At 45.0% G+C, this 27,120-nt stretch overlaps 1 protein-coding gene across 1 annotated transcript in view; it reads right to left on the reverse strand.

Annotated features, from left to right (window-relative positions):
• Positions 1–27,120, reverse strand: part of COPG2 (COPI coat complex subunit gamma 2) — a 35,324-nt gene that overhangs the window by 881 nt on the left and 7,323 nt on the right. Inside the window, exons 5-23 of the mRNA XM_064421643.1 lie at positions 24,954–25,033; positions 24,165–24,240; positions 22,073–22,165; positions 21,471–21,557; positions 20,302–20,459; positions 16,313–16,446; positions 15,614–15,681; positions 14,973–15,161; positions 13,577–13,672; positions 11,527–11,770; positions 9,191–9,266; positions 6,645–6,748; positions 5,828–5,953; positions 5,250–5,312; positions 4,402–4,541; positions 4,068–4,239; positions 2,486–2,583; positions 1,154–1,292; positions 948–1,046 (exon numbers count right to left, since the gene is read on the reverse strand). Of these exons, the coding sequence (XP_064277713.1) occupies positions 948–1,046; positions 1,154–1,292; positions 2,486–2,583; positions 4,068–4,239; positions 4,402–4,541; positions 5,250–5,312; positions 5,828–5,953; positions 6,645–6,748; positions 9,191–9,266; positions 11,527–11,770; positions 13,577–13,672; positions 14,973–15,161; positions 15,614–15,681; positions 16,313–16,446; positions 20,302–20,459; positions 21,471–21,557; positions 22,073–22,165; positions 24,165–24,240; positions 24,954–25,033 (2,242 nt within the window). The remainder of the gene's footprint in view (positions 1–947; positions 1,047–1,153; positions 1,293–2,485; positions 2,584–4,067; positions 4,240–4,401; positions 4,542–5,249; positions 5,313–5,827; positions 5,954–6,644; positions 6,749–9,190; positions 9,267–11,526; positions 11,771–13,576; positions 13,673–14,972; positions 15,162–15,613; positions 15,682–16,312; positions 16,447–20,301; positions 20,460–21,470; positions 21,558–22,072; positions 22,166–24,164; positions 24,241–24,953; positions 25,034–27,120) is intronic.

Raw genomic sequence — 27,120 nt, forward strand, 5'->3', positions numbered from 1 at the left:
AGGGTCTGGAGAACCAGGAAAAGCTGAGGGAGCTGGGGAGGGTCTGGAGAAGCAGGAGGGGCTGAGGGAGCTGGGAAGGGTCTGGAGAAGCAGGAGGGGCTGAGGGAGCTGGGCAGGGTCTGGAGAAGCAGGAGGGGCTGAGGGAGCTGGGAAGGGGCTGGAGAAGCAGGAGGGGCTGAGGGAGCTGGGCAGGGGCTGAGCCTGGAGCAAAGGAGGCTCAGGGGCCCTGGTGGCTCTGCACAAGTCCCTGGCAGGAGGGGACAGCCGGGGGGGTCGGGCTGTGCTCCAGGGAACAGGGACAGGAGAGAGGGAACGGCCTCAGGCTGGGCCAGGGCAGCTCAGGGGGGATTTTGGGAAAAAATTCCTCCCCAAAGGGGTTGTCCAGCCCTGGCACAGCTGCCCAGGGCAGTGGGGAATCCCCATCCCTGGAGGGATTTAAAATCCATATGGATGTGGCACTTGGGGACAGGGGCAGTGGTGGCCCTGGCAGTGCTGGGAATGGTTGGACCCAACGACCTCAGAGGGCTTTTCCCACCCAAACCATCCCATGATTCCAGGAGAAGCTGTGGGTGCTGCAGGGCAGCTCAGGATGTGCCTTCAGCAACAGGAACTTGAGAACAAGACCCTCCCAGACCCTTCTGAGACAAGCCCAGGCTTTTAAGGGATTTCATTCTGCCTGCTCTGGAAGCTCCCCTGTCAGAGATTCTCCACCATTCCCACAGGGGGAATTCCCCCTTTCCAAAAGCTTGGCCTGAGCACACCCAAGCCAGAGCTCTCCAAGTTAGAACCAGCTGCACTCAATGCACTGGGTCACTTCAGAGAAAAATACTCTTTCTACAGAGAAAAAAAAAACCCAAAATAACAGCAGGATCTCCTAAACCATTTCCTTAATTTAGAAAAATCTGTGGGGACATGGAAACATGAAATTCAGCAGCAGGAACACTTACCAGCCAAGTAGAGGGTGTGAGAATTTTTGTTTTCTGGCACTTTATCTGACCTCTCACAGGGCTGCATGCCCAGGAACTTGATGATGTTATTGACAGCTTCTGCATTCAGAGAGTGAAGAAGAAAATCACTCCAGGTAATTATTTATTACACTAAATCAAACCCCACTGAGGCAGGTGGGTGATCAATAAATGAGGGATTGTCTCACCATCCAGGGTTTTGATGGAGCTGAGTGCAAAGGTTTCTTCTTTCTCAAAGTCATCTCCCACCTCCTCCCAGGCAGCTGCAAAGTTGGGCTTCAGAACCTTCTGGAGATGATCAGCCACTGTCACCTCCAAGTCTTCCAGCTGGGAGGAAAAAAGGGAAATTTTCAGGCCAGTTGTGCAAATAATCCTCACCTTGGAAAGGGAAAAAGAGCCCACAGCATTTTGCCAAGACAATGCCTGGTTTTAATTCCAGGAGATATATAATGATAGCTTCTAAAAAGAGGGGAAATAGTATTTATGATGAATAAATAAATAGTATTTCTTTATTTATCTGTAAACCTTAAAAATATTTACACAAAACATCTGTGAGACTAAAGAGAGCAGGAAATGAGGGCATCACTTGATGGGTCAAAGCCCTCTGCAGCTCTCCTGGAGCCCCTGGAATGTGCTGGAAGCTCTCCCTGGATCCTTCCCTTCTCCAGGGAACATTCCCAGCTCTCCCAGCCTGACATTGGATCCATCTCCTCTCCAGGACATTCATGGACCCAGGGCCTTCACTGGGAATCTCAGGAAACCATGAAGGCTCTCCCTTCCCTTTTCCTCTCTTTTCCATCCCCATTTTCCATAAAAATCCCTCGGGATGGATTCTGAGTGTCCCAAATCCCAGAATCCCAGAGCAGTTTGGCTGGGAAGGGACCTCAGAGCTCATTCCAGGGACACCTCCCCTGTCCCAGGCTGCTCCAACCCTTCCTTGGGCACTGCAGGGATCAGGGGCAGCCCCAGCTGCTCTGGCAATTCCAGCCCAGCCAGCAATTCCTCATGGCCAACATCCCATCCATGGCTGCCCTCTGGCACTGGCAGCCATTCCCTGGCTCCTGTCCCTTGTCCCCAGTCCCTCTGCAGCTCTCCTGGAGCCCCTGGAATGTGCTGGAAGCTCTCCCTGGAGCCTTCTCCTCTCCAGGTGAGCACCCCCAGCTCTCTCCAGAAGGAATCTTTATTTCCTCCAATACTTCCTGAAATCCGACTGTATCCTATCATTAATTAACAAAAATCCAAATGTTTGGGGTGGAAAGATGGCAGCACAATTCTGAAAACAAACAATGGGAGTTATTTCTTCTTTCCCTCTTCTCTGTCCCCACAAATTCCATTCCACAGTGCACTAAAACTTCGACAGAAACGAACTTTCAGGGAAGGATCTAAAAATGACATTTTTACAGCATTTTGCCGTTCCAGGCACATTGCTTGGCTTCAGAATTGAGAGCAAACTTAACCCAGTGGTCACATTTATCCCAGCTGAGTGAGAATGGGGAACGGGGAGCAGAGGCTGGACTCACCACATACTCATCCTCATAGCCATCCTCCTCTGGCACCCCCGTGCTGGGGTCGCAGTCCCGCACCGTGAACCTCATGGTGCAGCTGAAGGTACAAGCAACTGGCAAGAGACACAAAATCCTCAGATCTGGGCAAGATCCCTCTGCTGGAACCCTCTCTTCCCAAAAACCAGACTGCAATTCCATCAGTTTTGCCCCAGGAATATAGATGTGGGCAGGACAGAGTGCTTTAATGTCATTTTTTCCTTCGATTTTAAAATAAAGATCAAAGGAGGAGCTCAGGGGAGTTCCAGGGGTAACAAATGATTGCAAATGCTGCCATGAAATCCAGCAGCAGGCACCAGGAAAAATCCCAGGAGGGTTTCTGACAAATGGAATATCATCCAAACCAATATTTTAGCCCATCCAGATTATTTCTAATCTTCCCTGGTATTAAAATAACTTAAAAATCCACTCCACTGATAAGTCACATTAAATAACTGCAAACCCAGTGGTGCTTAAGTGAGAATAAGAAAAGAAAGGGAAGCTTTACATCCAAGAAAAAATTTATTCCTATATTTTGTAGTAGTTTCTGATTCTCTAAAGAGAGGAAAAAATGAATTAGTCCATTAAATAAAGCCTAAACGAGGAATATTTTTATTCTACCTGCATTTTCCTTTTACTGGTTCTGTTCTTGAACACTACCAAACATCCAAGGTTTTAAATGAGTTCCTTCCATTGATTCCAGGCCATAAATCCAAGTTTCCATTACCTGCCTGCTCTGCAATCCTCTTTTACATCACATTTTTAATCCTCCAACACCACTGATTATTTATAAAAATCATTTTGCTAAATGATTATTTATAAAAATCATTTTGCTAAGTGATTATTTATAAAAATCATTCTGCTAAATGATTATTTATAAAAATCATTTTGCTAAATGATTATTTATAAACATCATTTTGCTAAAAAGCAGCACTTGAGACAGTGATGGTTTTCCATGGGAGGTAGGTATGGAAGTGATGTAAAAGATTTTGTGTAACAGAGTTTGTGGAACTTCTGGAAAGTTGTACACGTAAAAAAAATTATAAAAATTTTATTCTAATTCTTATTAGTCTTTTAGTTATGTCAATAAATTTTTCTTGATACCCTTTTAAAGTTTTAAACCTACTTCACCTATCTCACTACAAAAAATAAATTCATTAATAATGAATTATAAAAACAAAACGTTTTTATAACCACCCCAATCCCCTGTTTTGGATTGGAAAAGATGGAGCAGAAATCAGGAAATGAAAGCCCAGGTCACACTCCTGGCTCCATTTCCCAGACTTAGATTATTTAGGATTCCCAGAGCAGCTGTGGCTGCCCCAAAACCCACCACATTCTTTAACACATTAAACCAAAAAAAATTTTATAATTAACGAAATCTCAAGTTAACAAACCAAAACCACTACACAAAATTAGTATTTCCATTCAATTCAAACTAAAACCACCACCCACACAGAGAAAAGAAAAATCCAAGGATCTCAGGATGAACCAAACCCCACACCCCCAGCTCCTGGCATCCCCAAACCTTCACTGGAGGCATTTGTGGGGCACAGCTCACCTGCAGTGGGGTCATCCTGGGGGATGCTGACCAGGGTGTAGCACATGCCAGGCTGGTTGTAGGCCAGGCTGGCAGCTGGGATGCAGCAGATCACATCATACCCATCCGAGGGCTCCATCTGCACTGTCACCCCCTCCAGGAGCTGATCGTTCAGGGTGTTCGTGCAGTCAAACTGCAGCAGCAGACACCAAAAAGGATTTGCAAACACTTCCTCACCTGCTTTTTCCCTCCCCATCAAAGCAGCTAAAATCCTCCAGGGCGTGCAGCAGATTTGATTTGGATCAGTTCTGCCAGATCCTGCTGGGAGAAGGGAGAAGGGGGTGGGTGCTCTCACCTGGAAAACGATGTGGGCAGGGAACACGTGCTTGATGCAGCGAACAAAATATTCTGTCTCTGCTTCTGTGAGCTGCACTGCCTCTGAGGATTTGAACAGGGGACCCAGGCCCTTGAACTCTGGGATGGCTGCCAGTTGTTCTGTGCAGGAAGGAAAAGAAAATCAGCAGGGACAGGCTCTGATCCTACACTTCAAGAGAATCCCAGGATGGTTTGGGTTGGAAGGGACATTTAGGATAATTCAGTTCCATCCCCTGGACACCTCCCCTGTCCCAGGCTGCTGCAACCCTTCCTTGGGCACTGCAGGGATCAGGGGCAGCCCCAGCTGCTCTGGCAATTCCAGCCCAGCCAGCAATTCCTCATTCCCAAAATCCCACCCCAATCTCCCTTCCCAGGGAATTCCCTCCATTCCCAGCTCTCCCAGCCTGGGATTGGATCCATCCCCACCCCGATTCCACTCCAGAAAGGAATTTTGGGATCCAGGGGTTTCACTGGGAATCTCAGGACTCCAGGAAGGGTCTCCCTTCCCTTTTCCATCCCCAACTTCCATCAAAATCCCTGGGGATGGATTCTGAGTGTCCCAAATCCCAGAATCCCAGAATGGTTTGGGTGGGAAGGGACCTTCAGCCCCATCCCATCCCAACCCCACCATCCCAGGCTGCTCCAACCCTTCCTTGGGCACTGCAGGGATCAGGGGCAGCCCCAGCTGCTCTGGCAATTCCAGCCCAGCCAGCAATTCCTCATTCCAAGATCCCATCCATGGCAGTGGGAGCCATTCCCTGGCTCCTGTCCCTCCTGGCCCTGTCCCCAGTCCCTCTGCAGCTCTGGACAGCCACAGGTCTCTCCTACCTTGAAAGATATCCTGGCGTGAAGGAGCCACTTTCTCAGGTTTGCTGGTCACCAGGGCAATCTCTGTGGACAAAAATAGCAAAGCCTTTGTGCTCTGTCTCAACTAAACCATGCAGGAGGTTTAAATGCCATTAAATCTCCATTAAACATCCTTATATTATCTTCCTTATATTTATTACATTCCCTGTGTGTTTCCTACATTCTGCTGCAAACCACTGCCAGCCTGGCTCCTCTCACACACTGAATTTTTAATTTTTTTTTAATGTGGAAGTACTGGATTGAAAGTAGAAAAGAAATAGAGGAACAAACCAAACCTTAGCCCTGAAAAGCCAGAAAAAAAAAGAAAAAAAAAAAGAAGGAAAGAGCAGAAATAAAAGAATCCCAAAGTTGGTTGTGCTGAGTGAAGATGCTCAAGAATTATACAAGGACATGGAATAAAGCCAGAGAAGTGACTGAGAGCTCCTGGAAGGGCCTTCCCCAAAGGCTGTGAGCCAATAAATGCTGATGAGGCCCAGATTAGTCCCTGCTAATGAGATCCCCAGCCCTGCTTCAGCCCTTGCCATCCCTGGGGGAGTTACCTGCTTTCTGCTCAAAGATGGGGGCTGTGGCCAGGGGAACAGTTCTCATGTCAAAGGGCTTCTCTGAGGGCTCCAGCGTGTACTGGTGCAGGGCCTTCTCCATGCCAGGCACAGACACTGTCAGCCCTGCACACGAGAAAGGCACAACAATTTGGTTTTGGCAGCTGGGACTGCCCCAGGCACTGCTGATCCACAGGAAACACACCAAAAAAATCAGAAAAAAAAGCTGCTCTGAAGATGACACAAAGTTGCCAAGTCTAAACAGTTCACTCCCAAGAATTTTGCAAGGATTAATTAAACCCTCTGCTCACGTGAAGTTTCAATCACAGACATCAAATGTTTTTATAACCACCCCTCATCCTTGTTTAGGATTGGAAAAGATGGAGCCAAAATCAGGAAATGAAAGCCCAGGTCACACTCCTGGCTCCATTTCCCAGATTTAGATTATTTAGGATTCCCAGAGCAGCTGTGGCTGCCCCTGAATCCCTGGTTTAGATTGCTAAACCTTCCATTCTCACCACAAACACTTGGCAGGGAGGTGCTAAAAATACATAAAGTGTTTTTATAACCACCCCTCACCCTTGTTTTGGATTGGAAAAGATGCAGCCAAAATCAGGAAATGAAAGCCCAGGTCACACTCCTGGCTCCATTTCCCAGATTTAGATTATTTAGGATTCCCAGAGCAGCTGTGGCTGCCCCTGCATCCCTGGTTTAGATTGCTAAACCTTCCATTCTCACCACAAACACTTGGCAGGGAGGTGCTAAAGACAGAAAAAAGTGAATGAAGAGCTCAGAGAGGTCTCTTTCTGCCACTGACCATTAAAAATGTAGGCAGCGTTGAGGGCCAGCTGTCTCTGCTGCAGGACGTTCAGGTAGAAGGTGGCCCTGTCCCTGACTTCGTCGTCGCTGTCCATCATGCACCTGTTTGGGGACAAGGGGACAAGGTCAGCCAGCCAGGGACACCAGGGAGCCGAGCTGAAAGTGGCACTGACAAAACTCTGACACTGCAGCGACAGCCAGAGCTCCCTCCAGGGATTCTCAAACCCAACATGGGTTTGTACAACGCAGGGGCTGGTTTAATTTCAATTAAAGCATGAACACCACGTGTCTTAAGGAGAAACATGAGCCTGTGACATGGGAACAGCAACTGTGGAAACACAAATGTTATTTCTCAGTGACCTGGACAGGAATTTTCTTGCTTCAAGGGGTGTTAGAAATGCTCACGTGCAGAAAAGCTCTGAAGGGAGAGGGTGACTTTTTATATGGGCACATATTGACAGGACAAGGGGGAATTTCAAACTACAAGAGATTTAGGTAGAGCAAAAAATTCAAAACTAAAAGAGATTTAGGTAAGCAAGAAATTAAAAATTAAAAGAGATTTAGGCAGAGCAAAAAATTCAAAACTAAGATTTAGGTTGAGCAAGAAATTCAAAACTGAAAGAGATTTAGGTGAGCAAGAAATTCATAATTAAAAGAGATATAGGTTGAGCAAAAAATTCAAAACTGAAAGAGATTTAGGTTGATCAAAAAATTAAAAACGAAAGAGATTTAGGTGAGCAAAAAATTCAAAACTAAAAGGGATTTAGATGAGCAAGAAATTCAAAGCTAAAAGAGATTCAGGTGAGCAAGAAATTCAAAACTAAAAGAGATTTAGGTGAGCAAGAAATTCAAAACTAAGATTTAGTTTGAGCAAAAAATTCAAAACTGAAATAGATTTAGGTGAGCAAGAAATTCAAAGCTACAAGAGATATAGGTTGAGCAAGAGATTCAAAACTAAAAGAGATATAGGTTGAGCAAAAAATTCAAAACTGAAAGAGATTTAGGTTGATCAAAAAATTAAAAACGAAAGAGATTTAGGTGAGCAAAAAATTCAAAACTAAAAGGGATTTAGGTGAGCAAGAAATTCAAAGCTAAAAGAGATTCAGGTGAGCAAGAAATTCAAAACTAAAAGAGATTTAGGTTGAGCAAAAAAATCAAAACTAAGAGATTTAGGTGAGCAAGAAATTCAAAACTGAAATAGATTTAGGTGAGCAAGAAATTCAAAACTAAAAGAGATTTAGGTGAGCAAGAAATTCAAAACTAAAAGAGATTTAGGTGAGCAAGAAATTCCTGTCTGTGAGGATGGGGAGGCCTTGGCAGCTGTGGCTACCCCTGGATCCCAGGAAAAGATCCAAGGCCAGGCTGGAAAGGGCTTGGAGCCCCAGGAAAGGATCCAAGGCCAGGCTGGATGGGGCCTGGAGCCCCAGGAAAAGATCCAAGGCCAGGCTGGAAGGGGCCTGGAGCCCCAGGAAAGGATCCAAGGCCAGGCTGGAAGGGGCCTGGAGCCCCAGGAAAAGATCCAAGGCCAGGCTGGAAGGGGCTTGGAGCCCCAGGAAAAGATCCAAGGCCAGGCTGGAAGGGGCCTGGAGCCCCAGGAAAGGATCCAAGGCCAGGCTGGAAGGGGCCTGGAGCCCCAGGAAAGGATCCAAGGCCAGGCTGGAAGGGGCCTGGAGCCCCAGGAAAGGATCCAAGGCCAGGCGGAAGGGGCCTGGAGCCCCAGGAAAGGATCCAAGGCCAGGCTGGAAGGGGCCTGGAGCTCCAGGAAAAGATCCAAGGCCAGGCTGGATGGGGCCTGGAGCCCCAGGAAAGGATCCAAGGCCAGGCTGGAAGGGGCCTGGAGCCCCAGGAAAAGATCCAAGGCCAGGCTGGAAGGGGCCTGGAGCCCCAGGAAAAGATCCAAGGCCAGGCTGGAGGGGCTTGGAGCCCCAGGAAAAGATCCAAGGCCAGGCTGGAAGGGGCCTGGAGCCCCAGGAAAGGATCCAAGGCCAGGCTGGAAGGGGCCTGGAGCTCCAGGAAAAGATCCAAGGCCAGGCTGGAAGGGGCCTGGAGCCTCAGGAAAGGATCCAAGGCCAGGCTGGAAGGGGCCTGGAGCCCCAGGAAAGGATCCAAGGCCAGGCTGGATGGGGCCTGGAGCCCCAGGAAAGGATCCAAGGCCAGGCTGGAAGGGGCCTGGAGCCCCAGGAAAAGATCCAAGGCCAGGCTGGAAGGGGCTGGAGCAGCCTGGCACAGTGGAAGGAGCCCTGCCACGGCAGGGGTGGCACTGGATGAGTTTTAAGCTCTCCTAACCCAAAGCAGTTAATGACTCTGTGATTTATTACCCCCTGAGCAATGTCCTCACACCAAATCACCCTCACATGGCTCATCCCACCTTCACTTCCACGGGATCCTGCCCTCCAGCTCCCTTCCTCCAGCAGCGCTCTGCCCCTCCAGCCAGGCAGGCGAGGTGGCAGAGGCGTTTCCCAGTGCCCAGCTGGCAGTGCCAGCCTGCTGTGACCTGGCTGGCAGTGCCACCAGTGCCACCCCAGGCCCAGGCAGCCCACTCACCTCTGCAGCAGCACCAGGATGCTGGGCAGCAGGTTCTCATTCTGTGCCCCAAACTTCGCCAAGGCGCTGACGGCAGCTGCAGAGACAACAGGGAGCTGTCAGAGGAGCCTAACTCATTTAAAAGTTCTGAATTTTCAATTTATACAGCTCTTCACCTCCACACCATAAACCTCTCAGTGATATGGACACTCAGCTATTCCTGCATTTCCTCAGGGAAATGGTTCTGTGATCAAGAGCAGCTCTGAAAATCATCTGGGGAGAGGCTGCTTGAATCTGAAACACCCTTGAAGGTTTTCTCCCAAATTTACCCTAAACCAGGACACCTCCTTACCACAATTACCTCAAATTTCATTTCCAAGTTGAGAAAAAGGTGTGATAATTTACCTTGGAAGGATTTTGAGATGGGATTTTTGAGTTGTTTTTGATAACGTGGGTTTTAAAAAAATTTTTACATAGGTAGGAAGGGTGAATTTGATTTACATTGTTACAGTATGGTTTAGAAGGCTACAAGATTCCTAGCTATAAGAATTTTAAAGGATTTATTAACTAATAAAACACTGTTAATAAGAATATTTATGTTTTTAACTTAATCTTTAAGTGTTTTATAGATTTAGGTTATAGTATAAGCTTTCTTAGTTAATTACGTTGACACACAAACAGTACAGCATTCTAAACTCTTTATCTCTGTAACTACTTTTATTTTTTCTGTATCTTAAACTTTAGAACTCTAAACTTCACTTAGTTTAACATGTCTCTGCTCTAAACTATAAATCCACATTCTCACTTCTAGTACTTAAGTTTGGAAGTTTATTCTATGGTCTCAGATCAAATCTTGTGTTTAATTCTAAGGTCTGGCTTACAGACCCAAAGTTCTGAGAGTTCTTTGTATTTTGGATTCTATCAAAAAGACAAGGAGGCAGAAGTGCAGGCCTGGAGCTGCCCTCACCAGCCCTCACAGCCTCGTTCCCCTCTCTCAAAGGGGTTTTTGAGAAACCCCTTGGGAGGCTTTCTCCCAGATTTACCCTAAAACAAGGCATCTTGCTAAAATTATCTCAAATTTCATTTCCAGGCTGAGGCAAAGGCCAGGAGTCAGAATTGCAGGCCTGGAATTCTCACAGCCCTCACAGCCTCATTCTCCAGCACCACCCTGGGCCCCTCCTTGGCCAGCAGGTGCAGGATCTTGGTGGCCAGCACGGTGTGGGACCACTTGAATCTGCTTTCTAGAGAAACCACTTTGGAGTTTCTCCCAAATTTACCCTAAACCAAGACACCTTACTAAAACTATCTGGAATTTCATTTCCAGATTGAGGAAAAGGCAAGGAGCCAGAAGTGCAGGCCTGGAATTCTCACAGCCCTCATTCTCCAGCACCACCCTGAGGCCATGGGGCCCTCCTTGGCCAGCAGGTGCAGGATCTTGGTGGCCAGTGCTGTGTGGGGCTGCTTGAATCTGCTTTCTAGAGAAACCCCTTATGGAGTTTCTCCCAAATTTACCCTAAACCAAGACACCTTACTAAAATTATCTCAAATTTCATTTCCATTCTGAGGAAAAGGCCAGGAGTCAGAATTGCAGGCCTGGAATTCTCACAGCCCTCACATTCTCCAGCACCACCCTGGGGTCCTCCTTGGCCAGCAGGTGCAGGATCTTTGTGGTCAGTACAATGTGGGACCACTTCAATCTGCTTTCTAGAGAAACCCCTTTGGAGGTTTGCTCCCAAATTTGCCCTAAACCAGGACACCACCTTCCTAAACTTCTCAAATTTGATTTCCAGGCTGAGGCAAAGGCAAGGAGGCAGAAGTGCAGGGCTGGAGCTGCACTCACCAGCCCTCACAGCCTCGTTCTCCAGCACCACCCTGTTGAAGATGAAGCGGATGTACTTGGAGGGGCAGGGGGTCCTGGGCCCCTCCTTGGCCAGCAGGTGCAGGATCTTGGTGGCCAGCACGGTGTGGGACCGCTTGAATCTGCTTTCTAGAGAAACCCCTTGAAGGTTTTCTCCCAAATTTACCCTAAACAAAGACACCTTGCTCCAATTATCTGGAATTTCATTTCCAGATTGAGGAAAAGGCAAGGAGCCAGAAGTGCAGGCCTGGAATTCTCACAGCCCTCACATTCTCCAGCACCACCCTGAGGCCATGGGGCCCTCCTTGGCCAGCAGGTGCAGGATCTTGGTGGCCAGTACTGTTTGGGGCTGCTTGAATCTGCTTTCTAGAGAAACCCCTTTGGAATTTCTCCCAAATTTGCCTTACACTAATACACCTTACTCCAATTATCTGGAATTTGATTTCCAGGCTGAGGCAAAGGCAAGGAGGCAGAAGTGCAGGGCTGGAGCTGCACTCACCAGCCCTCACAGCCTCGTTCTCCAGCACCACCCTGTTGAAGATGAAGCGGATGTACTTGGAGGGGCAGGGGGTCCTGGGCCCCTCCTTGCCCAGCAGGTGCAGGATCTTGGTGGCCAGCACGGTGTGCTCGCAGTCCTCGATGAACTCGCACAGGTGAGCCAGCCCTGCCTCCTTGCTCTCGGGGTTCTCCTCGATGATGCTGATGATGCAATCCACAATGGCTCTCTTGTACTCAAAGCCACCCTGGCAAAGGGAAATCGGGGACAGTGAGGCTTGGGTTGGAGCCATGCTCAGCTCCCTCATGCTCCACTGAGTGCTTCCCATGGAGAAAATAATCATTTGTACAAATTGGGGGGAAAAGTGAACTGGATGACCTCACAGGACATTCCCAGCCCTATGAGTGTCCTCAGCTTTTGTATTTTTCAAATCCTGTACTGCTTTAGGGGTATAACTCTGAACTCCATATACAGTGTTAGTTACTGTCCTCACATTTTGGTCAGACAAAACAATCCCTCAAGGCCTCAAACTCAAGGACACCCCACAGCCTCAGGCTCCAAAAAGTACAAATAAAAGTGACTTTTATTGCAAATGAGGGAATATGACTTCATTACCTGAAGCTGTAATTGGAAGATTAACCCCTGATATGTAAATGGGCCAAACTTATAATTGTCTGAAAAATTCATGACCATCATCCATCCTGGGTGCAGCCCTTTGGAGGCTTCTGACTGCCCAAGGAGGGATGCCTTAAGTTTTGTATTTCATATTTTCCAGATTCTGCACTGCATTAGTGTGTAATTCTGAACTTCATATAAAGTGTCAGCAAGTTCTCCTCACAGCTCAGTTAGAGCAATCCTTTTCCAGCCCCTTGGTTTTTGGGCAGTTTCAGGCCCAAAAATGCAAACAACAGCAAATTTGGGAGAGCAATCTGGGAGGATGGACTGCATAACCTGGAGTTGTAATTGGACAATGAACCCAATATGGAAATGAGCCAAAACTTATAAAAGTGCAAAAACTCATGACCAGGAGTCCATCCTGGGTGTACCCTGGCTGGGTTCTTGCACTGCCCAAGGTGCATCCTTTGAAGGCCTTCAATAAATCCTTATTTTATTGCTTTAACTCTGCCCAGCCTCTGTTCTAGGCAGCTTCTCAAGGCACCAGGTATGCCTGTTGAAGGCCTTTAATAAATCCCTATTTTATTCTTTTAAAACTGCCCAGACTCTGTTCTAGGCAGCCTCTCAAGGCACCAGGTGTGCCTGTTGAAGTCCTTCAATAAATACACACTTTACTCTCTTAATTTGTCTGTTCTAAGCTGCTGAAGGCCTTTAATAAATCCCAACTTTATTGCTTTAACTCTGTCCAGGCTCTGTTCTAGACAGCCTCTCAAGGCACCAGGTGTATCTGCTGAAGGCCTTCAATAAATACACACTTTACTCTCTTAATCCCTCTGTTCTAGGCAGCCTCTCAAGGCACCAGGTGCATCCTTTGAAGGCCTTTATTAAATCCCTATTTTATTCCTTTAACTCTGTCCAGGCTCTGCTCTAGGCAGCCTCTCAAGGCACCAGCTGTACCCATTGAAGGCCTTCAATAAATCCCCACTTTACTCTCTCAATCCCTCTGCTCTAGGCAGCCTCTCAAGGCACCAGGTGTATCCTTTGAAGGCCTTCAATAAATCCCCACTTGACTCTCTCAATCCCTCTGCTCTAGGCAGCCTCTCAAGGCACCAGCTGTACCCATTGAAGGCCTTCAATAAATCCTTATTTTATTCCTTTAACTCTGCCCAGCATCTGCTCTAGGCAGCCTCTCAAGGCACCAGGTGTACCCATTGAAGGCCTTCAATAAATCCCCACCTGACTCTCTCAACCCCTCTGCTCTAGGTAGCCACTCCAAGGCATCCCCAATTCCCGAGCATTTCTCACAGGTCTGACCCACCAGGAGCTGCCATCTCTCAGCCCCATCTCCCGTGCCCCCACTGAGATAAGAGACCCTTCCCATCAGCAGGCAGGTCCAAATGTGCCCAAAACCCCTCCCCAGAGCAAGTGTGACACGTACATCATCCCTGAGCATGTTGGAGAGGAAGGTCATCATCACGCTGTGCTTCCGAGGGTACTTCTGGCACAGGGCACTGATGGCCTGCACGACCACGACCTGCAGGAGACACACAAGGACACGCGTGGGTCATGTGCTCATTTCCCAGGGAAAACACAGGATTTTATCTCAGCTGGTCACCTGGAGTGACTAAATCCATGTACAAGGATAAAAATCAGGTGATGGATTGTCAGGGTCAGCGTGGAATAGCTTTGTGCCAGGGTGTGCAAGGCCTGGCTCTGCTAAAAAAATGAAATTTAGGATGGAATGTGTTTGCTCAAAGTCCTTCCTTCCTTCCTTATCCAATTTTAACTTCTCATGTCCTGTCATTAAAACTCTTTGCAATTTCAAACTTATTTTTCTCATAAAAACAAGGACTTAAGACCACTTGAAGCAGACTGATTTTGCAGAGCTGTGCTCTTCATGATGTAAAAGGAGCAACTGAACCATCCTGAACCAATTTCTTACCAGCTTAGTCACTACAAATTTAAAAATTAGGTAGAAATTTGTAATTAACACAGTTTCCTAACTATGTACCAATTTCTTACCAGTTTAGTCACTACAAATCCTAAAAATTAAATTAACACCGTTTCAAAACTATGCACCAATTTCTTACCAGTTTAGTCACTACAAATCTAAAAAATTAGGTAGAAATTTGTAATTAACACAGTTTCAAAACTATGCACTAATTTCTTACCAGTTTAGTCAACTACAAATCTTAAAAATTAGGTAGAAATTTGTAATTAACACACTTTCAAAACTGTGCACCAATTTCTTACCAGTTTAGTCAACTACAAATCTTAAAAATTAGGTAGAAATTCATAATTAACACAGTTTCAAAACTATGCACCAATTTCTTACCAGTTTAGTCACTACAAATCCTAAAAATTAAATTAACACAGTTTCAAAACTATGCACCAATTTCTTACCAGTTTAGTCACTACAAATCTTAAAAATTAAATTAACACAGTTTCAAAACTATGCACCAATTTCCTACCAGTTTAGTCACTACAAATCTTTAGGTAGAAATTCATAATTTACAGTTTCCTAACTATGCATCAAGACTGGTGTGATATAAAACTCACTTAAAATCCTTCCTCCTCTCTAAAACAACCAGAAGGAAGTACAAGATTTGCAGGATATTGCACAGGAGTCAGGAATCCACCAAATTATATTTTTCTTTTCTTGGAGTGGTGGGAGGAAGGCACACAAAGATAATTAAACTGGAAAGAAAATTCTAAATTTTGCCCTGCCGGACCAAACCACCGAAGCACTGACAAACAGGAAAAGCTTCAAAAAAAAAAACAAGAATGGGAGCAAAACCTGCAGCTGGAAAGAGCAGAGGCCTCCAGTGGCACACCTTAAACTCATCTGAGATTTCTGACACGAAGGAGGAGATCTGCTTCATGAGCCTGTCCACGCTGCTCTCGCTGCCGGTCTTGAGCAGCGTGGTGATGGCCAGCGTGGCGATGCTCCTGTTGGAGTCTGTGATCAGGTTCTCCAGGTCCAGGTTGCAGGCAGTGACTGCAGATGGGTGTTTCATGGCCACCTGCAAGGAATGCAAGTCCAGAATTAGGTGGGGGATGTAGCATCTTGTAGTTGAAAGCACTGGATGCAAGCAGAGCTCAGGGGGTTTTGGTTGCAGTGTTTTAAATGGGTGGGTTTGAGTCTCAAATTTTTGCTGTTGTGTTGTGCAGCTCTGAAATCAGAATATCTCCTTCAAGTGGATTTTGTAATATAAAATATCCAGGATTCCAGCTGAAAGCTCACAGATTATCCCCGTGGTCCCAAAAAGAGCAAACACAGCCTGAATGCAGGGAAGATTTCTGTCCCACCAGGAGATCTGGCATGGAAAGCAAATTCTCCAGCATGGAATAATTCCAAATAAAGTCATCCCAAGGGCAGCTGCTCTGCTTGAGGTGACACACACATCATTAGGCACGGCTGGCTGGCTCTGCTCTCAGAGAATGAAGATTTTTTTGGAGGTTTTGAAGCACTCACTTTATTGAGGGTCCTCACGGCCGCGTAGCGCAGGACGGGTTTGGGAGAACTGCAGAAAAGCTGCAACACTGGGGAAGAAAACAGAACAAAACAACCAAAAAACAAAGATATGGCCTCTTTCAAAGAAAGGGAATGGAGCAGAAAGTCTCATATATCCCCAAGTACACACTGCTAAATATTCATGCAGCTCCATGCATAATTTATCACACAGGATAGAAATAAATTCCTGGTTTTTATCCCACTGCCAAAACCAGGGGGTGGCACAGTTGTCTATAAATTCCAGGTCTAAATTCCAGCTGGAGGAGAGATTTCCCAAAGAATCTGTGGGTGTTCCATCCCTGGAAATGGCCAAGGCCAGGCTGGACAAGGCTTGGGGCACACTGGGACAGTGGAAGGTGTCCCTGCCATGGCACTGGGTGATCTTTAAGGTCCCTTCCAACCCAAACCATTCCATGATTCCCTCCCATCCCAAATTCCTGCAGCTGGATTAAGACAAGCATCACCCCCTGCTACCTCTAATGCCATTTAACTAAACCTCTGGATGGAAAAGGGATCTCATCCAAAAACCCTTGAATTTGGGATTAAAGGACTTTAAACCCGAATTACCAGAAAATCAGGGTTTGGGAGTTATAATCCTGCTGGATTTTCCCTGGATTTCTTTATTTCAGCTGTTTCAGGGTACAGAGGGCTGTGACCAACCTGACACAGCAGGTGCCAGCTCCCTGGCAGTGCAGTTTGGCAGGTGGATGATGGCAGAGGCAGCCTCATAAATCACCATCTCGTGCTTGTTCCTCAGGCAGCTCTCGATGAAGTCAAACAGGGGGCTTTCATGGCTACAAACACAACAATTCCAGGGATTTGGGATGGAAAAACCCCTTTAAGATGGAGTCCAAGGCTTTCATGGCTACAAACACAACAATTCCAGGGATTTAGGATGGGAAAATCCCTTTAAGATCAAGTCCAAAGACTTTCATGGCTACAAACAACAATCCCAGGGATTTGGGATGGAAAAATCCCTTTAAGATCAAGTCCAAAGACTTTCATGGCTACAAACACAACAATTCCAGGGATTTGGGATGGAAAAATCCCTTTAAGATCAAGTCCAAAGACTTTCATGGCTACAAACAACAATCCCAGGGATTTGGGATGGAAAAATCCCTTTAAGATCAAGTCAAAGACTTTCATGGCTACAAACAACAATCCCAGGGATTTAGGATGGAAAAATCCCTTTAAGATCAAGTCCAAAGACTTTCATGGCTACAAACAACAATCCCAGGGATTTAGGATGGGAAAACCCATTCCAGATCAAGTCCAAAGACTTTCATGGCTACAAACAACAATCCCAGGGATTTAGGATGGGAAAATCCCTTTAAGATCAAGTCCAAAGTCTTTCATGGCTACAAACACAACAATTCCAGGGATTTAGGATGGGAAAATCCCTTTAAGATGGAGTCCAAGACTTTCATGGCTACAAACAACAATCCCAGGGATTTAGGATGGAAAAATCCCTTTAAGATGGAGTCCAAGACTTTCATGGCTACAAACAACAATCCCAGGGATTTAGGATGGAAAAATCCCTTTAAGATCAAGTCAAAGACTTTCACGGCTACAAACAACAATCCCACGGATTTAGGATGGGAAAATCCCTTTAAGATGGAGTCCAAGACTTTCACGGCTACAAACAACAATCCCACGGATTTAGGATGGGAAAATCCCTTTAAGATGGAGTCCAAGACTTTCATGGCTACAAACAACAATCCCAGGGATTTAGGATGGGAAAACCCATTCCAGATCAAGTCCAAAGACTTTCATGGCTACAAACAACAATCCCAGGGATTTAGGATGGGAAAATCCCTTTAAGATCAAGTCCAAAGACTTTCATGGCTACAAACAACAATCCCAGGGATTTGGGATGGAAAAATCCCTTTAAGATCAAGTCAAAGACTTTCATGGCTACAAACAACAATCCCAGGGATTTAGGATGGAAAAATCCCTTTAAGATCAAGTCCAAAGACTTTCATGGCTACAAACAACAATCCCAGGGATTTAGGATGGGAAAACCCATTCCAGATCAAGTCCAAAGACTTTCATGGCTACAAACAACAATCCCAGGGATTTAGGATGGGAAAATCCCTTTAAGATCAAGTCCAAAGTCTTTCATGGCTACAAACACAACAATTCCAGGGATTTAGGATGGGAAAATCCCTTTAAGATGGAGTCCAAGACTTTCATGGCTACAAACAACAATCCCAGGGATTTAGGATGGGAAAACCCATTCCAGATCAAGTCCAAAGACTTTCATGGCTACAAACAACAATCCCAGGGATTTAGGATGGGAAAATCCCTTTAAGATCAAGTCCAAAGACTTTCATGGCTACAAACAACAATCCCAGGGATTTGGGATGGAAAAATCCCTTTAAGATCAAGTCAAAGACTTTCATGGCTACAAACAACAATCCCAGGGATTTAGGATGGAAAAATCCCTTTAAGATCAAGTCCAAAGACTTTCATGGCTACAAACAACAATCCCAGGGATTTAGGATGGGAAAACCCATTCCAGATCAAGTCCAAAGACTTTCATGGCTACAAACAACAATCCCAGGGATTTAGGATGGGAAAATCCCTTTAAGATCAAGTCCAAAGTCTTTCATGGCTACAAACACAACAATTCCAGGGATTTAGGATGGGAAAATCCCTTTAAGATGGAGTCCAAGACTTTCATGGCTACAAACAACAATCCCAGGGATTTAGGATGGAAAAATCCCTTTAAGATGGAGTCCAAGACTTTCATGGCTACAAACAACAATCCCAGGGATTTAGGATGGGAAAGTCCCTTTAAGATCAAGTCCAAAGACTTTCATGGCTACAAACAACAATCCCAGGACCTTTTAGGATGGAAAAACCCCTTAAGATCAAGTCCAAGGCTTTCATGGCTACAAACACAACAATCCCAGGATATTTTATGTTGGAAAAACCCTTTGAATCCAAGACTTTTGTGGCTACAAACAACAATCCCAGGGTTTTAGGAAAAATCCCTTTAAGATCAAGTCCAAAGACTTTTATGGCTACAAACAATCCCAGGGATTTAGGCTGGAAAAACCCATTTAAGATGGAGTCCAAGAGTTTCATGGCCACAAACACAACAATCCCAGGATCCTGTAGGTTGGAAAAATCCCTTTAATATGAGTACAAGCCTTTATGGCTACAAACACAACAATCCCAGGATTTTAGGATGGGAAAGTCCCTTTAAGATCAAGTCCAAGACTTTTATGGCCACAAACAACAATCCCAGGACCTTTTAGGATGGAAAAACCCCTTAAGATCAAGTCCAAGGCTTTCATGGCTACAAACACAACAATCCCAGGATTTTGTAGGCTGGAAAAACCCTTTGAATCCAAGACTTTCATGGCTACAAACAACAATCCCAGGATTTTAGGCTGGAAAACCCCTTTAAGATGAAGTCTAAGACCTTCATGGTTACAAACACAACAATCCCAGGGTATTTTAGGCTGGAAAAACCCTTTGAATCCAAGACTTTCACGGCTACAAACACAACAATCCCAGGATTTTAGGATGGAAAACCCCATTTAAGATCAAGTCTAAGTTTTTCATGGCTACAAACACAACAATCCCAGGATTTTAGGATGGAAAAACCCATTTAAGATCAAGTCTAAGTTTTTCATGGCTACAAACACAACAATCCCAGGATTTTAGGCTGGAAAAACCCATTTAAGATCAAGTCTAAGTTTTTCACGGCTACAAACACAACAATCCCAGGATTTTAGGATGGAAAAACCCATTTAAGATCAAGTCTAAGTTTTTCATGGCTACAAACATAACAAATCCCAGGATTTTAGGCTGGAAAACCCCTTTAAGATGAAGTCTAAGACCTTCATGGTTACAAACACAACAATCCCAGGGTATTTTAGGCTGGAAAAACCCTTTGAATCCAAGACTTTCACGGCTACAAACACAACAATCCCAGGATTTTAGGCTGGAAAAACCCATTTCAGATCAAGTCTAAGTTTTTCACGGCTACAAACACAACAATCCCAGGATTTTAGGATGGAAAACCCCATTTAAGATCAAGTCTAAGTTTTTCATGGCTACAAACACAACAATCCCGGGATTTTAGGATGGAAAAACCCATTTAAGATCAAGTCTAAGTTTTTCATGGCTACAAACACAACAATCCCAGGATTTTAGGCTGGAAAAACCCATTTAAGATCAAGTCTAAGTTTTTCACGGCTACAAACACAACAATCCCAGGACTTTAGGATGGAAAAACCCATTTAAGATCAAGTCTAAGTTTTTCATGGCTACAAACACAACAAATCCCAGGATTTTAGGCTGGAAAACCCCTTTAAGATGAAGTCTAAGACCTTCATGGTTACAAACACAACAATCCCAGGGTATTTTAGGCTGGAAAAACCCTTTGAATCCAAGACTTTCACAGCTACAAACACAACAATCCCAGGATTTTAGGATGGAAAACCCCATTTAAGATCAAGTCTAAGTTTTTCATGGCTACAAACACAACAATCCCAGGATTTTAGGCTGGAAAACCCCTCTAAGATTTAGTCCCTGCATTATCCCAGGACTGCAGTTCAGTCCCTGTGGACATTTCCACAAACACTAAAAAACCACGGCTGTTTCCAAACCTTAATTAATTTCTGTGATTCACTTACCCCTCTTCAGATTCCCTGAGGAGTTTGCTGGCAATCCTGATCAGCATGCAGTAGGCAAACTGGGATTTCAGGCCAGATTTGGTGAATTTGTTCAGCATCTTGGAGACAGCCAGGCGGTCGTTTTTCCTAAGGTGATAGAGCAGCCCCAAAGCATGATACTATGGGAGGGGAAACAGAGGGGCAGGCACTGAGTACAGCTGGAAAATCCACATCAAAACATCAAAACTGGGGGAATTATTGCCCTTTCCTGGCAGAAATACCTTCTAACCTCAACTGAGCTGAGCTTCCTGACAAGTTGCAAAGATCTGCAACGTTTCCTTGCCCTTTCTGTCCACTCTCAACTATTCCTGAAGATCCAAAGAGCCACAAAGTTAATTCATTTCCTTTTTTTTTTCCCCATTAAATCTCATAACTTCAAAGGTTTCAGCTTTGCATGTAATTCCTGCATTTGTAATGAACTCCACATCCAGGATATGCCAAGGCCTTGAAAAGACAGCTGACCTCACAAAAATCCTTGAGGTCTTTTTGATGGAAGCACAAAGGGACATTTCTAGTTCCTTGCCAAGTTATTTGGGGAATTTTTTTCATCCCATACAACTGATTTACTGCAAGGCTTAATGAAGCTGCTAAGTGGGCAAGAACAAAGCTGATTTTACAGAATTTTTCTGATCATGGATCAAGAACAGACAGAATAATTCCATATTCTGAACACACAGAATAATTCCATTTCCACAGATGTCTGGAACATCTGTGCAAAAATTTTGCTCTTGTGGAGATCTTGCTGATATTTGGGTTCATCTTTTGCATCTGGTAAATTTTCTGAAGTCCCAGAGATGCTCACTGGGAGGCAGTGAGATAATTTCTCACTTTTTGAGCACTCACATTCAAATCCCTTCTGCAAGAACCACTGTGGGACAGGCAGCAGCATTCCAGCTCTGAAAAATTTAGCAGGAAAAAGGGAAGAGAACTCCAGAGCCAGCTCTTAATTAACACTCTCATGGAAAAAAATTAATTAATTGTTTGAAACTGTCAAGTTGTTTCCCAAAAATCACAATCCTTGCTTTTAAAAGACTAAAGAAAAAGAAGATTTTTTTTTAAGTTTTCTTAAGAACTCCCACAATGCCACTAAAACCCCCCAGCATTTTTAGGGACAGCCACCTCAAACACACCTGTACCATGATGTTGTCACTGGAAGCTGCTTCCTGAGCTTCATTGATCCACCTTTTGACCACGTCATAGCTGATCTTCATCATGTGCTGCAAAAAAAAATTGAGATTGGAGACAAGCTCACAGCAGTTTCACAGCCACTCTTTATCCCACACCCCTAAAAACTGCAAATTTCCCTCCATCTCAGTCTTAAATTACTCTGCTCCACTTCCATTAATAAAAATAATTACTCATTAAATCTTTCCCAGCCTTTTCTCCTCAAAAAGGAGGAGGAAATCAGAGTGGATTCCTTCATCTTGCCCTCCATTTGCAGCAATAATCCTGAACTGCAGCTTCAGCAGGTGATTTCATGGCCCCTCCCCAGATAAATTCATGTTTTACACTGCAGAAATCTGAGCATTTGGCACTAGGCTGCACTAGAAATTATTATGATTGATGTATTCAAATGTTAAGAAAGGAATTGGAGGAAAGGAAACTCTGTTTTTTTCTTATTTCCAGTGAGATGAAGAAACATCTCAGAGCAAAAAGCAAAACAGACACAGCAGACTCAGCTTCCCAGCCTGACAAAACATCAGATTTACAAAAATCTTCTGCTTTTGCTTACCAAGGAAGACACCAGAGCAGAGCTGGACACACCAGGGACTTTGTCCACAATGGCCTGCTTCATGTACCTCTCAATGGCTTGGAGCATGGTGCCCTGGCAGGGGAAAACAGGGAAAAGGGAAGTGGGGATGCTCTGAGGAGGAGCACAAAAGCAGCAGAAGGCAAAAATCCACATTGAAAGGACCTCAGCAAAAATCTTGAGGTGATTCTGCAAGGTAGATGTGGGTTGAGCTGGCTGGTCCTGAAGGGTCAGTGACAAAGTCACCAGCAGAGCAATCCCAGGTCAGAAACTGGAGATCCCAAACATTCCAGCTGCATTCCCAGGGCCCCAGACCCACATTTCTCTTGGAAATGGCACAGGGCATTGAGCAGAGCAATCCCAGATAAAAGCTGGAGTTCCCAAACCTTCCAGCTGCACATTCCCAGTGCTCCAGTGGCACAGAGCTGCTGGAAATGGCACAGGGCATTGAGTGGAGCAACCCCAGATCAGAAACTGGAGCTCCCAAATCTTCCAGCTGCACATTCCCAGTGCTGCAGAGCTCCTGGAAATGGCACTGGGCATCAAGCAGACCAATCTCAGATAGAAACTGGAGCTCCCAAATCTTCCAGCTGCACATTCCCAGTGCTCTAGCCCCACAAAGCTCCTGGAAATGGCCAAGGGCATTGAGTGCAGCAATCTCAGATGGAAACTGGAACTTCCAAATCTTCCAGCTGCACATTCCAGTCCTCTAGCCCCACACTGCTCCTGGAAATGGCACAGGACAGCAAGCAGACCAATCTCAGATAGAAACTGGAGCTCCCAAACCTTCCAGCTGCACATTCCTGGGGCTCCAACCCCACAAAGCTCCTGGAAATGGCACAGGGCATTGAGTGCAGCACTCTCAGATGGAAACTAGAGCTCCCAAACATTCCAGCTGCACATTCCCACTGCTCTAGCCCCACATTTCTCTTGGAAATGGCACAGGGCATTGAGTGGAGCAACCCTAGAGCAGAAACTGGAGCTCCCAAACCTTCCAGCTGCACATTCCCAGTGCTCCAGCCCCAGAGCTCCTGGAAATGGCACTGGGCATCAAGCAGACCAATCTCAGATAGAAACTGGAGCTCCCAAACCTTCCAGCTGCACATTGCCAACGCTGCAGTGTCACAGAGCTCCTGGAAATGGCACAGGGCATTGAGTGGAGCAATCCCAGATAAAAACTGGAGCTCCCAAACATTCCAGCTGCACATTCCAGTGCTCTAGCCCCACAGAGCTCCTGGAAATGGCACAGGGCATTGAGTGCAGCACTCTCAGATGGAAACTGGAGCTCCCAAACCTTCCAGCTGCACATTGCCAGCACTGCAGTGGCACAGAGCTCCTGGAAATGGCACAGGGCATTGAGTGCAGCAATCTCAGATGGAAACTGGAACTTCCAAATCTTCCAGCTGCACATTGCCAGCGCTCCGGTGTCATAGAGCTCCTGGAAATTGCACTGGGCATCAAACAAACCAATCTCAGATAGAAACTGGAGCTTCCAAATCTTCCAGCTGCACATTCCAGTCCTCTAGCCGCACATTTCTCTTGGAAATGGCACAGGACAGCAAGCAGACCAATCTCAGATAAAAACTGGAGCTCCCAAATCTTCCAGCTGCACATTCCAGTGCTCTAGCCCCACAGAGCTTCTGGAAATGGCACAGGACAGCAAGCAGAGCAATCTCAGATAGAAACTGGAGCTCCCAAACCTTCCAGCTGCACATTCCAGTGCTCTAGCCCCACAGAGCTTCTGGAAATGGCACAGGGCATTGAGTGCAGCAATCTCAGATGGAAACTGGAACTTCCAAATCTTCCAGCTGCACATTCCAGTCCTCTAGCCGCACATTTCTCTTGGAAATGGCACAGGACAGCAAGCAGAGCAATCTCAGATAGAAACTGGAGCTCTCAAATCCTCCAGCTGCACATTGCCAGTGCTGCAGTGGCACAGAGCTCCTGGAAATGGCACAGGGCACTGAGCAGCCCTCCACAAAGCAGCAGCTCCAGCACTGCACGCTGCAAGAGGGCAGCTGTGGGATGTCAGAGGCACTCATCACCTCTCCCCCAGGGCCCCAGGTGTACTCACATCAGTGATCCTGCACAGGGCTCGGATGGCCGGGCCTCGATAGACATCCTCCTTTCCTGTCATGTCTTTGGTCAGGCTGCAAGCACCAAACATCCTGTTAGCACTTCCTCAGCATCCCCACCTCCCAGCTGACACCCACCTCACTCAGCTGCTCCAGCTCTGCTGAGGAACAACCTCTGCATAATCAGCTTCATTTGAGATTTATCAATTAAAATCTGGGGAGATACAGAGCTGCACAGTCCCTTGAACTGCTTTGTTTAGCTCATTCTCTTTCTTGGTGCTGCTGCTTGTTCCACATGGAATTTAGATTTAGAAATAGTGAGCAAAGTTCAGTTTGGTTTATTTTATACATTTCTAAAGCTGTTCAGCAATCCAACAACATGCAATTTCTGCTCTTGCAATAGCTGCAATGTCTATTTTTGTAGTTAAAAAAATTAAGAGGTCACTCTTAAAAAATTAAGAGTTCAGTTCAGAATGAAGTGGGCTTTGCTCTGCTTTTCTTTAATTGCTCAAAGTCACAGCCAAGCTCTGACAAAACAAGAATAACAAAAGAAAAAAGCACAACATGCTAAACCACAGGAAAACAAAGTAACAACCATTTGATAAACTGAATTCTGCCACAGAGTGGGAACAAAATAACATTTCAGAGGGTGGCACAGAGTGTGTATCACTGAACTGCTGCATCCTTACAAAACCCCAACACTGCAGCAGCTCGAGCTCAGCCAGGGAGCTGCAGCCCCTTTTCCAGAGGGGACAAAACTCCTTTCCCAGCTCTGGAGGCTGTCCCACCTGCTGGTGACAATGATGACATCCTCAGAGATATTGGCCATCTCTTTGATTGTGAGGTAACACATTCTTCTGAGGGTTTGCTGTGGAAACGTGAAGAAAAAGATTAAATTCCATGGTAATTAGAAGTTTTAAGAGATAAGTGAACATTTATCTTTTAGAAAGATAAATGTTCATTTTTAAAAGCTCATTTTTCGAAATAAAAATGAGCTTTTAAACAAAACACATTGCTTTCAATTCAAAGTTAAAAGTGTAGAACTACATCTGACCCCTGGAAAAGAGCCAAACTCCCTGACATCAAACAAATCAGAAGAGCAAGACATGAATATTTTGTAAAATGATAAGAAGTGATAAAAAAATTCATTATAATTATCAAAGAAGTGATGCAGCACATCTCTACTCAGAAGCCTCACAATCATCAGTTAAAAGCTTTGAAAATAACTTTGTTATTGTAAAATAAAAATTAAAAAAATAGAAACACATGTGGAGTGTGTTGACATTAAGTCTCTGACAACAATTAACTCCATATTTTAAAAAATCCTTCACTTTTTAAATGTGGATATGAGAAACAAACTTCCAACAATTTTATTACATCTTGGAGCAGCTACACCTTCCTTGGACAAATCTCTAATGAGCAAACCCTTTTTAATTTAAATTAATGAGCCCCATCACATGAAACACACTGCAGAGGAGATCACAGAAGGACCTGACACTCTGCTGAGCCCAAACTGAAATCCCAAACTCAATTCCCAAACCATTCCATGATTTTTAGGGTGTTCTCAGCCCTTGCCTCAATGAGATCGAGGCTGAGCCACGTTCTTAAATTTGCAGGCAATTTTAGAATTCTATTTGCAATTAAGCAGATGGTGATTTGCAAGGGGAAGTGTAAGAGCCTAAATGAGAGATGCGGGCTCCAGGCAGCTCTTCCAAAACACAGTTTATTCCATGCAAGATGTTAGAGCAGTCCAGGGTCGTGGGAGACACAGCCTGAGCCTAGAGCTGTCAGCTGCAGCTGCAGGCAGGCCTGGAGACCTTAGTTTAGGTTACAAATGCACTATATACTTTTCTCTGCTTTTCTTAATACAGTAGAACTAATCTATACCTTAATTTTAACTATAGCCTATCATAACTATACAATTACCACATTCATGTTAGTATTCTCCAGTCACTAAAGGTTAGTACATTACAGTTTAAGCTAGAAGGTGTTTTTCAGTTTTCTTGCAGTGGAAAATTCTGAGACCTTTTTTCTACTTGCAACATTTGCTGACTTGTTTGCCTGTGCTATCCTTCTGCTTGGTAACAACATCTTCTTGTTTGAGGTGGGTTTATCCTTTGTTCTGAGTCATAAAAACCCCCTTCTAACTCACATACGATTTGCCTCCTTGGTTATCCACTAAGACTGGCTCAGCAATTCTTTCCTTCTATATCAAAACTTGCTTCCATCTCTATTCCTTCCTCAGCTTCTACCTTCAAAAATCTTTCTGCTAAGCATCCATATCTGTGAGACTCTTGTCAAACTTCCATCCTTCCCAACACCAATCCATACCTTAACTTTTATCTATAGCCTAGCATAACTCATACAATTACCATATTCATGTTAGTATTCTCCAATCACTAAAGGTTAGTACATTACAGTTTAAGCTAGAAGGTGTTTTTCAGTTTTCTTGCAGTGGAAAATTCTGAGACCTTTTCTCTACTTGCAACATTTGCTGACTTGTTTGCCTGTGCTATCTTTCTGCTTGGTAACAACATCTTCTTGTTTGAGGTGGGTTTATCCTTTGTTCTGAGTCATAAAAACCCCCTTCTAACTCACATACCATTTGTTTCTTTGGTTATCCACTAAGACTGGCTCAGCAATTCTTTCCTTCTATATCAAAACTTGCTTCCATCTCTATTCCTTCCTCAGCTTCTACATTCAAAAATCTTTCTGCTAAGCATACATATCTGTGAGACTCTTGTCAAACTTCCATCCTTCCCAACACCAATCCATACCTTAACTTTATCTATAGCCTAGCATAACTCATACAATTACCATATTCATGTCACTATTCTCCAGTCACTAAATGTTAGTACATTACAGTTTAAGCTAGAAGTTGTTTTTTCAGTTTTCTTGCAGTGGAAAATTCTGAGACCTTTTTTCTGCTTGCAACATTTGCTGACTTGTTTGCCT

Source organism: Passer domesticus, chromosome 5, assembly GCF_036417665.1.
Source record: "Passer domesticus isolate bPasDom1 chromosome 5, bPasDom1.hap1, whole genome shotgun sequence".
NCBI lineage: Eukaryota > Metazoa > Chordata > Aves > Passeriformes > Passeridae > Passer > Passer domesticus.